This window comes from Pelodiscus sinensis, chromosome 8, assembly GCF_052426305.1.
Source record: "Pelodiscus sinensis isolate ZL-2025 chromosome 8, ASM5242630v1, whole genome shotgun sequence".
Taxonomy (NCBI): domain Eukaryota; kingdom Metazoa; phylum Chordata; order Testudines; family Trionychidae; genus Pelodiscus; species Pelodiscus sinensis.
Genome location: NC_143059.1, coordinates 41,443,452 through 41,455,609, shown reverse-complemented (window position 1 = coordinate 41,455,609; position 12,158 = coordinate 41,443,452). Strand labels below are relative to the sequence as shown.

At 47.8% G+C, this 12,158-nt stretch overlaps 1 protein-coding gene across 1 annotated transcript; it reads left to right on the top strand.

The window, feature by feature from the left end:
• The first annotated feature begins 1,269 nt into the window (after window positions 1-1,269).
• Window positions 1,270-5,149, top strand: CYP26A1 (cytochrome P450 family 26 subfamily A member 1). Its single transcript, XM_075935165.2, has 7 exons — window positions 1,270-1,742; window positions 1,928-2,152; window positions 2,260-2,547; window positions 2,782-2,931; window positions 3,574-3,708; window positions 4,020-4,175; window positions 4,364-5,149. The coding sequence occupies exons 1-7, from the start codon at window positions 1,554-1,556 to the stop codon at window positions 4,703-4,705; spliced, it is 1,485 nt and encodes a 494-aa protein (XP_075791280.1). The 5' UTR covers window positions 1,270-1,553; the 3' UTR covers window positions 4,706-5,149.
• The last annotated feature ends 7,009 nt before the right edge of the window (window positions 5,150-12,158 follow it).

Genomic DNA, 12,158 nt, shown 5'->3' with positions numbered 1-12,158 from the left:
GGGGACTCTCTGCCCGGTTGCTGGGAGCACACCGCCACGGTGTTCACGTCCGCTTTCCAGGCACACAGAGCTATCTCCCAATCTCTGTGCCAGGGGATTTACGGTCCCCCCTTAAACTACTGGAGGGAGAGGTACGCAGAGCTCTTCTGCCGTTTTCCCATAGCGCTGTGGCGGCCTGTGGTTTATTTACCCATCCTGGCTACTGGCTCTGCTCGTTAAAAACGTAAACTCCCCACCCCAGGTTGCAAAAGCAAAGACTTGCCCATAGCTCACAGCCCTTACACGCTACGCCAGGGCCCAGGGCGAGCAGCCCCAGAAACCTCACACGTCCGCGCAGGTCTGCGGGCGCTGTGGTCTAGGCTATAAACGACTATAAAAGGCTGTAGGTGGCAGCAGGCTCGGTGTTTACTTTCGGATATAACCTTTCCTTCCCTCGCTGACCTGCGTTTGAACCTGCCACTAGCGCTGCATCGTAAGTTTCAGATTTTACTTCGCCTCGATGCTTCTTCCTCCCGGGACCCTAAACATAAATACAAACCCGGCCTGGGAGGTGAACGTCAGGCCAGGCGCGGCTTTCAGAGGCCAAGGAAATCTCGGCGAAGCAGCGGCTGGTCCTGATCCAGCGACATCAGTCGGTTTCTGTCCTGTAACCAAACCTGGCCTGCTTTGCAGCTGGAGTTGTGGGAACGCAGCCCTAGCGAGGGATCGCCTGGAGATGTCCAAAGCGCCAGCACTAGTGCTGTCCAGGGTCTGCGCCGCTTGTTCCCTGGGCTGGAGCCCACTGTGCTAACGAGCGATAGCATCAAGCCGGAACAAGGCGAAGTCTAATTAATTACTCCTTGCAAATTCGCGGAGCAGATCGGCTCCTCGCACTCAGCCTGGGGCTCCGGTCTTTAAAAAACGCTGCGCCGCGAAGGGCTGCAGGAGAGACTAACACAGACCGGGTATAACTCGTGTGTCTGGTGTTATCAAACCCCGCACAGCAGCAGCATAGACGCAAGGTCCGTGCGCTCCGTTCCCTGGAACTAGACATAAGGGCGAACTAAGAGCGGCCTTTCTCTAACCTAGGTCAATAGATTCGTACTCGATTGAACCAGCGACCAATAAAGGTACAAGGGGAAGCGGTTAATTAGCTGGTCTCCGCTGCTTCCTGACGAGCTGAACTAGCAGCTGTTTGCAATTCTGCCCCCGTCCGAGCCTTTAATGATTATTCAATGAGCTCAAGCACCCGAGCTCCGCGGCCCCTATTGTCCGGGGGAAATTAGCACCTTTTCAAAGTCAGCTCGGGGGCTTGTCTGTAGCCCCGGGAGGAGGGCGGGAGACAGACCTGGGGAAGCCACCGCGCAAAACAAACAGTTAAAGATTTCGGGGGGAGGAGCCAGGCCACAATCCGTAATTAAAGATGAACTTTGGGTGAACTAATTGATCTGACCAAGGTGGAGTGGGCAGCAACCTGGGGAGGGCTATAAAAAGGGCTCCCGCGGCAGAGCTGGCCCTAGGAGCTGCTGCGCTCTGCCGCGACAGGTAGGGGCTGCAGGCGCTGCTCACGAGCCATGGGCTTCTCCACCTTGCTGGCCAGCGCGCTCTGCACCTTCCTGCTGCCCCTGCTGCTCTTCCTGGCTGCTGTGAAACTGTGGGGGGCGTACTGCGAGCACGGCCGGGACCCCGGCTGTAACCTGCCGCTGCCCCCGGGCACCATGGGGCTCCCCTTCTTTGGGGAGACGCTGCAACTGGTGCTGCAGGTAAGACAGGCGAGCGCGCCCGGCCCTGGGGAGGGTAAGCCCCTAGTTTGGAGAGCAGCGGGGAACCAGCTTCTCCTTTTGCGGGGTCAGGCTGGGGCAACCGTGATCGCGGTTCCCCGGTCCGCTGAACTCCAGTGCCTGGGCTGGGGCTGGGACCGGCTGACCCGGCCCTTCTCTCCCTCCAGCGGCGGAAGTTCCTGCAGATGAAGCGTCGGAAATACGGGTTTATCTACAAGACCCACCTCTTCGGGCGCCCCACCGTGCGGGTGATGGGGGCCGAGAACGTGCGGCAAATCCTGCTCGGGGAGCACCGGCTGGTGGCGGTGCAGTGGCCGGCTTCGGTGCGCACTATTCTGGGCTCCGGCTGCCTCTCCAATCTGCACGACGGGCAGCATAAGCACCGCAAAAAGGTACCGAGAGGCCTGGCTGGAGCGGGTGCGCGCGCCCCTCCGCAACCCCGGCCGCTCACCCCGGGCCGGTGCCGAGCGGCGGCCTGAGCCTGCCCCTTGTCCCGCAGGTGATCATGAAGGCTTTCTCGCGGGAGGCCCTGCAGCACTACGTGCCCGGCATCCAGGAGGAGGTGAGCGCCTGCCTGGCGCGCTGGCTGCGCAGCGCCGGCTCCTGCCTCCTGGTGTACCCCGAAGTGAAGCGCCTTATGTTCCGCATCGCCATGAGGATCCTGCTGGGCTTCGAGCCGGGCCACGCGGGCCGGGACAGCGAGCAGCAGCTGCTGGAAGCCTTCGAGGAGATGATCCGCAACCTCTTCTCCCTGCCCATCGACGTGCCCTTCAGTGGGCTCTACCGGGTAAAGCTCCCGCCCGGGCTCGCTGTGGGCTGGGCTGGGGCCCCAGGCACCTCCGAGGGATGGGTGAGGCTGTGTTTCTAGGCGGCCTGGCCATGCCCCGCGGGGTGAGCGGGGGGGCTGGCAGTCGGTGCTGGGCAGCAGGGGCAGGGCTTGGCAGCGTGCGCCCGGGGTGGGGTGAGGGAGGCCTGGCAGCGGGATGACCCGCAGCACTTTGGGTCCCTTCTCCGCCCATAGGGACTGCGAGCGCGGAACTTCATCCACGCCAAGATCGAGGAGAACATCCGGGCGAAGATGGCCCGTGGGCAGCCCGCGGGCGGCTGTAAGGACGCGCTGCAGCTGCTGCTGGAGCACACGCAGGAGAACGGCGAGCAGCTGAACATGCAGGTGAGGCTCCCCCCGCGGCCCCAGCCCGGTTTTTACTTCCTTTAAACTCAATGGCAACGGGCCTGCTGCAGAAACGGGGGCAGGATTGGGCCCTAAGTGTTCTCTCCCCCTGCAGTGCGGCAGCGGGCGAAGGAAGATGGGGGCGGGAGAGGAAGGGGCCCTCGAGCTTAGCCTGGGGAACCCTTCAGGGCCTCATTTCTGACCACCTAGTGGGGGCAGTTCTCGGGTTACACTGGAAGAGTCTCGTACCTGGAGCGCCCGGGATCTGGCGCTACCTGAACCTGGCCCCAGCTCCCAGGGCACGTCTTGCTCTCCAAAGCCCCCCTTGTCCTGAGCCCCTCTGTAATGGCCCAGGTGCAGTGGGCAAAGCCAGGGCGCCCCTTCCTCTAAGCCATCTGGACTCCAACATCGCGTCCCCGGAGAGGAGTCGATGCTCCTCTTCCCCCCCCCCCCCCCCCCCCGCGTTTTGCTGCGGAGTCGTCTTGCTGCTTTACTCGGCATGCAGTTTTAGAAGAGCATCTGGGCAGGCCATGAGGGCAATGCATCGGGCCGGGCTTAACTCTGGCGTGCAGTGTGGCCTCGAGTACCTAAAATAACAGTGTTTTAGTTAAACCCAACCAAACAGCCTGCTCTCTGTCTCAGGAGCTAAAAGAATCTGCAACAGAACTTCTGTTTGGCGGCCATGAAACCACCGCTAGTGCGGCCACATCTCTCATCACCTTCTTGGGGCTTCATCGGGAGGTTCTGCAAAAAGTGAGACAGGAGCTACAAACGAAGGTGAGCACTTCCACAGAGAAGACCGACTTCTCTTTATGCAGTCTGTGTTCCTCCTTCACCATAAGCAGTTTTAGGGACATGACTTTGCTCAAATGAGACTTATTCTCTATGCTCCCTTGTCAGGAAGAGCTGAATTTCCTCCTTTTTGAGAAATGAAGTTTGCAGTGATTCAAGCTTGTTTGGTGGAGTCCTTTCTCTTGTGATGACTAGTACACCATTACTGACAGCAATGCAGTGTCCTGTGATCTCAAATTGTGGCTTGACCTTTTTTTAAAATGTACATAGTGTTAACTTATGTTAATCTCTTCTAGGGCTTATTGTGCAGCATGAACCAAGACAACACCCAGCTGGATATGGAAGTCTTGGAACAGCTGAAATACACAGGCTGTGTTATCAAAGAGACCCTCAGGCTGAGCCCACCAGTTCCCGGAGGATTTAGAGTTGCTCTCAAGACTTTTGAGTTAAATGTAAGCTGGACTTTACATCTATTAAATCCCTTTCAAGGCTAGAACTTTCTCCATAGTAATTTTTATCTGAATGAAATTCTGACAATGTATACAAGGATTTTATTTCTCTGTAAAATCTTTTTGCCATCTGCCTCTGAGCTGATATCTGCGCATATAGGAATTTCCTAACATTTTATATTTTTTTACAGGGTTATCAGATTCCTAAAGGCTGGAATGTTATCTACAGTATCTGTGATACACATGATGTTGCAGACCTCTTCACAAATAAGGATGAATTTGATCCTGATCGCTTCATGTCTCCTTTTCCAGAGGATTCCTCCAGGTTCAGTTTCATCCCTTTTGGAGGGGGCTTGAGAACCTGTGTGGGCAAAGAGTTTGCAAAAATCCTTCTCAAAATATTTATGGTGGAGTTGGCTCGGAATTGTGACTGGCAGCTGTTAAATGGACCTCCTACAATGAAAACTGGCCCCATAGTGTATCCAGTGGATAACCTGCCTACCAAATTCATAGGTTTCAATGGCCAAATCTGAGATTCAAGATTACTTCTAGATGAAATTCTATAGCTTTTTAAAAGTACAATAGCTTTATATAGAAGCCTAAATTCAATATTAAATATTTAACTTGTAAATGGTATAGTTATTTATGTATTTTTAAATATATTACATCTCAGAAGTTTGGTTTGATGTTCAAGCACTACAATTATGGGCCAGTGCAGTCCATAATCATTTCTATAGGAACTAAATGTTTCCTTGCTATTTAAGAATCTTGTCAATTTTAGCATTTGAAGGAGATTAAGGACAGGTTTTTGTATTCAGACACTTACTTTTTAACAGGTCCCCATGATTTCATATGCTTAACTGCACATCTTGTGACCAGAATATACACCTGGCTTTTATTTAAGCAAGGAGAATATTTTTTGATACTTGGTTTTGTGTTCCAAGTTTGACTTAAAATAAAGTCTATTTTTGAAGATGCTTTGCTCCAAATGTCTCTTGCTCTTTTTTGCATATACAAACTTAGCTGCTCAATGGTGTTATAAACAAGACTTCTGGAAAGGGTTTCCCCCCTAATCTTGTGAAGTGGCGAGGTTCTTTAATTTTAGCTTCCATCTTTTAACTGCACTTGCACCTCTGAGACACCATGTAGAGTCAAATAATTATTCCCTTTTAAAGATCTATGTAGGCTTAACCAAGCCAGCCTACTAAATACAACTTGGACTGTCTTACACACAGGCTGACTAATCCTATACCATCCTCCCCATATTCAAATTTAGAAAGCATCCCAAATGGATGATAGACGTTTAAGGAGAACTTAATATAGTTTTGTAGCACCTTAGACTAACAACAATGTAGATCAGCAGCCCCTAAAGGTTGGGGAACCTCCAGGGCTGAGGCCACTCACACACCGGCTGTCCGGGGGTGGGGCTGGCACCGTGCATGGGCCGTGCACTGGGGGCGGGGCCGGCCCCGATGATTCGGCAGGAACACATACATGCCCCGGCGGGTGCCATGGCACCCACAGGCACCGCATTGGGGACCATTGTGCCCATGAAATCTCACAATACCATCTACATCAATCTGCTTCTTCAGATGAATGGAGTAAGCGGTCCAGGCTACAAATAAATAGACCAACACTCTAAGGAATAAGAGGAAATCAGACAGGCAAATTTCCAACTCTGCTAGTAGTATAGTACATCTGAGACAGACATCACATTCAGTCTCAGCTCTCTAGAATAAACTCTTAGTTGCATAGTCTAGACAAGTCTAGAATAAAACACCATTAGCTCATCTCCTCCTATAGTATTCTTACCCAGCCTTCTGCATGTTGTCTGACACCACTGTCTCCAATTTCTCTGCCTGTTGAAGGTGTTAATAGCTGCTATTGCTTGCTGATAGGCATCTTTCTATATATGTAAAATATTTTTGATTACAATTGTAAATGCTGGAAGGAAGTGCCCTTGGGCTATGTCTACATTGCAGGCTTCTTGTGCAAGAACAGTTTTGTGCAAGAGTTCTTGTGTAAAAGGTCTTCCACAAGAGCGTATCCACACTGAGATGTGCTTTTGTCCAAGAGCATCCATGGCAGCGTGGACACTCTCTTGCGCAAGAAAGCTGATGGCCATTTTAGCCATGGGGTTTCTTGCGCAAGAAATTCATATTGCCTGTCTACACTGCCTTCTTGTGGAAGAGCTCTTGCACAAGAGGTCTTATTCCTCTATGGAGAGAGGAATAACTCTTCTGGAAGAAGCCCTGTTTTCTCATGCTGTACTGTAAATTTACTTGCACAAGAACACGTGTGCAAGTGTAGACACCTGGCAAGTTTTTGTGCAAGAACAGCCTGCAGTGTAGACGTAGCTGTAGAGAAAGACTCAACAATTCTGGAATGTATTAAAAGGCAAAATACAAAAGCACCTAGTGGCCCTGTCAAATGTACTAGAATGAGCAGTTTGAAGGAGAGATGCAGTTTGTTTGGTATGACTGTTCATCAATCTTGGCTAACTTTACAAACTAACTTCAGAGAGGTAGCTGAGTTAGTCTGTAACTGGAAAAACCTAAACCACAATGAATAGTCTAGCAGTACCTAAAAGACTAACAAAACATGTAGATAGCATCATGAGCATTTGTGGGTATAACCCACTTATCACCTGACTTGGGTTGTACCCACAGAAGCTCATGATACCATCTACATGTTTTGTTGTTAGTTTTTGAGGTAAAACTTAACGAATAATCTAGCAGCACCTTAAAGGCTAAATCCCAGTGGCATAACTGTGTTAGTCTGTAACTTTAACAAAGTGTAGTCCTGTGGTACCTCAGACTAACATATAGTAGTATGAGCTTTTCTGGGGTAAGACCCCACTTCAGAACTAAGTTTCAGAATACTGCTCTACAGCCAAAATGCTTCTGAAATAAATGTAGTCAAACTTTACTAAATCTGGGTCACTGAGAACAAAAATGATGCTTAAAATTGTTGATTAGCTCTAGTTTTCAAGATATGCTATTGGGTCAGTATATATGACCCTTGACTTGTGAATGACAGAGGATAAGTGAGTTATAAAGGGAAGGGTTCTCAATTTAAACCAGAAATGACTAAAATACATCTTTGACTGGATCTATGAATAAATCTATGACTGGGTTTGGACAGTACTTGCTTTTTAGGCAAAACAATGAATGATGCAATCTGAAGCTGGTATTGCGTCATACATTATATGAATTGCATCAAGTTATTCCTAGAAGTCATGGATGATGCAATCATAATGAAGCTTACATCACTCTGCTGATCAAATTGCCCTATATCAGCTCTAGAAATCATACAGTGTCATGCTCTCTTATTTGTCAGTGTTTGATTTTGCAAAGGACACATTTCTGTTTAGCCAAAGTGAGCAGAGATGCCTCGTACTTGTGTGAACAGTGCAGATAACTTCTGCTATGTTTGTGGTGAAGTGAGTTTTGCATCACAAAAGTGCAGTATAACCACTATGGTTAAGAAAGCCTATCACCTTTATTTTGGCTGCAAAATTGGAGATCAGGACAAGAGGTGGGCCCCACACACATGCTGCAACACTTGTGCAACAAATCTTTGCCAGTGGTTGAACAGGAAAAGGAAATCTATGCCTTTTGCAGTGCCAATGATTTGGAGAGAGCCAACAGATCATGCCAGCAATTGTTACTTCTGCATGGTGCCTCCAGTTGGGAAAGGTGTGTCAAAGAAGAAAAAGTGGACTCTGCATTATCCAAACATTCCATCAACTATACGCCTAGTACCCCACGGAGAAGGACTGATGGTTCCTGATGCACCAGAATCATTCTCACTTGAGTCAGACGAGGAAGAGGATGAAACTTCTGGTCCTAAACCATCAATGTCACAGGACCCACATTTTCTCCCATCCTCCTCCTCTGAACTACACCTCATAACACAAGGTGAACTAAATGACCTTGTCAGGGATTTGGAACTGTTGGGCAGAGCTGTTGGGCTCCAGACTACAGCAGTAGAATCTCCTGGCAGGTGATGTTAGGGTTTCCATGTTCCGTGACCGTCAAAAGGATCTTGTCCCAGTCTTCTTCATGGAAGGTGATCTTGTAGCCTGCAACAACATCAATGGTGTGATGGCAGCCCTCAACATCGTTCACGATCCAGATGAGTGGAGACTGTTCATTAATTCATCAAAGACGAGTCTTAAAGCTGTTTTGCTCCATAATGGCAATGTTTGCCATCAATTCCAGTTGGTCATGCAGTCTATATGAAGGAAACCCATGACAACATGAAACAACTTTTGAGGTGCATAAACTATGACCAACATCAGTGGCAGCTTTGTGGTGATTTGAAGGTTGTTTGTTGCTTTCTTGCTTGGTCTGCAGACTGGATACACAAAGTACTGTTGTTTTCTCTGCGAATGGGATAGTCGTGCAAGAGATTCCCACTACATCAAGATAGATTAGCCACTCCGACAGTCTTTGGAGCCTGGGAGAAAAAGTGTTCAGCATCCACCACTTGTTGAATCAAGGAAGATTTTGTTACCACCCTTACACATCAAGCTGGGTCTGATGAAGAACTTTGTCAAGGCCATGGACAAAACACAAGCAGCTTTCAAGTACCTCCATGGAAAATTTCCAAGGTTAAGTGAAGCTAAGATAAAGGAAGGTGTCTTTGTTGGTCCTCAGATTCGTGAACTTCTTCGATGTGCATTTGACCATGCACTGCGTGGCAAGGAAAAGACGGCATGGAAAGCCTTCCAGTTAGTGGCAATAAATTTTCTCGGAAACAACAAGGCAGACAACTACAGGTTGTTGGTGGAAAACATCCTCAAGGCATACAAAAGGCTTGGTTGCAACATGTCACTAAAGATACATTTTTTGCACTCTCATCTAGATTTTTTTTCCACCGAACTGCGGAGCAGTGAGCGACGAGCACAGCGAGCGATTGCACCAGGACATTGCAACAATGGAGAAACGCTATCAGGGCAAATGGAGCCCATCAATGCTTGCAGACTATTGCTGGACAGTGACAAGAGATGCTCCATTTAATGAATACAAGAGACAAGCCAAGAAGCACCGAGTACACACTGAATAGGACTAAACTATGTACATAATAGTTTTTTTCCTTTTGTTTCATAATAAATTGTATTTATATAACCCTTTTGCTGATTTTTTAAAGTGTTACATAAACAGGACAGGTGAAATATTATCATGTAAAGCAACCATAAACACATGAAAAGACCTAGGTTTACAATTTATGATTAAAACTCTACTATCTACACAATATACATAGATGTAAAATGTAAAAACTTAAATATCTTGGAAACAGTAGCCAATCAGTTGTTTTAATTGTGTAACCGGGTCCTCCGTCCTTGATCTGTCCTGAGGGACGGTCACCCGTCCTTGTAGTACAATAAGCTCGCTCCGGGAGCCAATTCTGGCTAGGTCTGTCTCTTCCTCGGAAGGGGGAAGGAAGAGGGGCCTGGGCTCGCCCTCACTCACGGGCCCCAGCCCAGGGCCCTAAGGACAGAGACTACCTTTGAGTTTCTGTCCGACTGGTGGGGGGTGAGCCACTAAACACACCAGCCCACGGGCTATTTCGCTGCCCTGCCCTGGGCTACTTCCTTCTTCCCCCTACCCCCGTCCTCGGGGTGTCGGTACTCACGCCCTCGTGCCTTATTCGGTGGAGACTGCTGTGAGCGCGTCCGGGTCTCTCCCCCTGTCGTGGAGCCCTCGCGCTCTCCTCGTCTCCTCCCCCCCTTCTCCAGTTGTCGGCAAGCTTTTAAAAGCCCCACCGACCTCGGAGGAGTTCACGCGCCCTGCCCCCTTCCTGTCCGACGCGACGCATTCCCCCTCCCCCCTTCTCGCTGGGGGGGCTGAGTTTAACTTAGCTGTGCAGAGACGTCCCTCCAGCTGAGCCGCGTCGGCGATCAGCTGAGTTGCGGCGCCGCTCAGCTGAGCCGCGGCGTAAGAGCAACCGGCGCACCAGCGGTAAGGGGTCTGTTGCCCCTCTGTAAGGGCACAAAGGGCCGGGGGTTTGGGTGCGGGGTCTCGGCACCCCGTCACAAATTGTCATATTTGAATTCAGCACATCAAAATACATAATAAATAGCACATTTTTTCTCTGAAGCAGACAACTTCTAAAAAATTGTAGACCAGTGATATAAGCAAGATTGAAGTGTTCCAAAGAAAGCTTACTTGGAGATGCTAGCTGCACAAATACTGAAAAGGTGTCATGTACAATGATAAAGCAAACTTCATTGACATTTTGGACACTCCTTATACAGAACAATTCTTGGGTGATCTTGGGGAAGACTTCAGGGCATTGGGGAGAGTTGCCTTTATGTAACAAACTGAAATGTATTATGCATGTTTTATTCTGTGTAAAAGCATTCATCCTCCAATGCTAAAAATCAAAATACTAATTTCAAAGGCAAGATGTTAACCACAATCAACATATATTACAATAAATACCCTTTTAAATTTATTCTGGTTCATAGATCAAAAGTGATTACATTCTAGAAGAAAAGTAATGAGAAAATTTAGACGAGGCTCTATTTTCTAATACTGTTGAATCCATTGTAAAGAACCCTCTTTTTATAAAAATCACTTTGCCACAGTTTTTCAGGGATAGTTTGCCACATTTTAAGATCAATGTTATGTTGAACTCTCTGGGTGTGATTACTACTTATGCCATTTGACAATTTATAGTGTAGGTCCTTTTACATTGCTAGCGTGGTATAGAGTGGCTGTGGTCTAGAAGAGAATCAGCCCGTTGACTGTGAACACTTTACACATCTTCTACACTCTTATGTAATGCAAAGGCTAGTCCTACACTTCTAAACAGCACTGTTGGGTTCTTGCTCGGCTGTTCTTCCGCAGAGCATCCACACTGCCCACCCGTTCTTGCGCAAGAAGATTTACAGTAAAGCGTAAGAGAGGGCTTCTTGCGCAAGAGCTAGGCTCTTTTCTAACAAGTGTAAGCCCTCTTGCGCAAGAGGGCAGTGTGGATGCACGGCAGGGGTTTCTTGTGCAAGGAAGCCCTATGACTAAAATGGACATCAGAGCTTTCTTGCTCAAGAGAGTATCCACACTGCCATGGATGCTCTTGTGCAAAAGCACATGGCAGCGTGGACATGTTCTTGCACATGATGATCTTGTGCAAGAACTCGCTAATGTAGACATAGCCTTGAAATCTGCTAATCTTTACATAAAAATAGTCTGCAATAGAAATAGATTAGATAAATATTCTGGAAATAAGGTTTTTTTTAAAGATGATCATAGTCTCATGTGGGTTTAAACAATAAGTGCATTTGCTACCACTATCTTTAACCAAATGTCAGCCAGACAGACTGCTTGAATAAATAACAGCAACCATAAGCACTGAAAAATCCTCAGGAGTAGCTGTATTAGTCTGCAACTTTAAAAATGAGTAGTCCTTTGGAACGTTTAGAGACTAATACATATATATGATCATGAGCTTTCATGGGTAAAACCCACCTCATCTGATGAAGTGGGTTTTACTCACAAAACCTTATGACCCTAAATATATTTTTTGTTAGCCCACTCTAAGGTGCCACAGGACTATCTGTTGTTTTCATAAGCACTGAAGTTGTGTTTAGAGAATAAATGGTTGTAAGTCTAAGATTACACTTGCACCATAGGAACATTTTTTCTGTCTCACTCTTGGCCAGATTTGACATGTTTGGAGATATAATACATAGCTGTCCTATTTATATCAGCATCTTCAAGATATCTTGGGGCAGATTCTCAGAGGAAGTAAATTGTGACAATATATGCTAGTAGGGGTTCTGTTCCAAACAATGTTAGTATTGTAACTAAACAGTAGGGCCAAAGGGCAAACTTAAAAATCACAAATCCCATTTTCAAAACCATAAGATATTTTTGACATTTTTATTTAAGATTTTCTAAAGTGTTAGTGCTTCTGAATGCCTAAATTGAGACCCATCAAAAGGGCATGATTCAGAGAGCAGATGCTCAGCCCTTTATA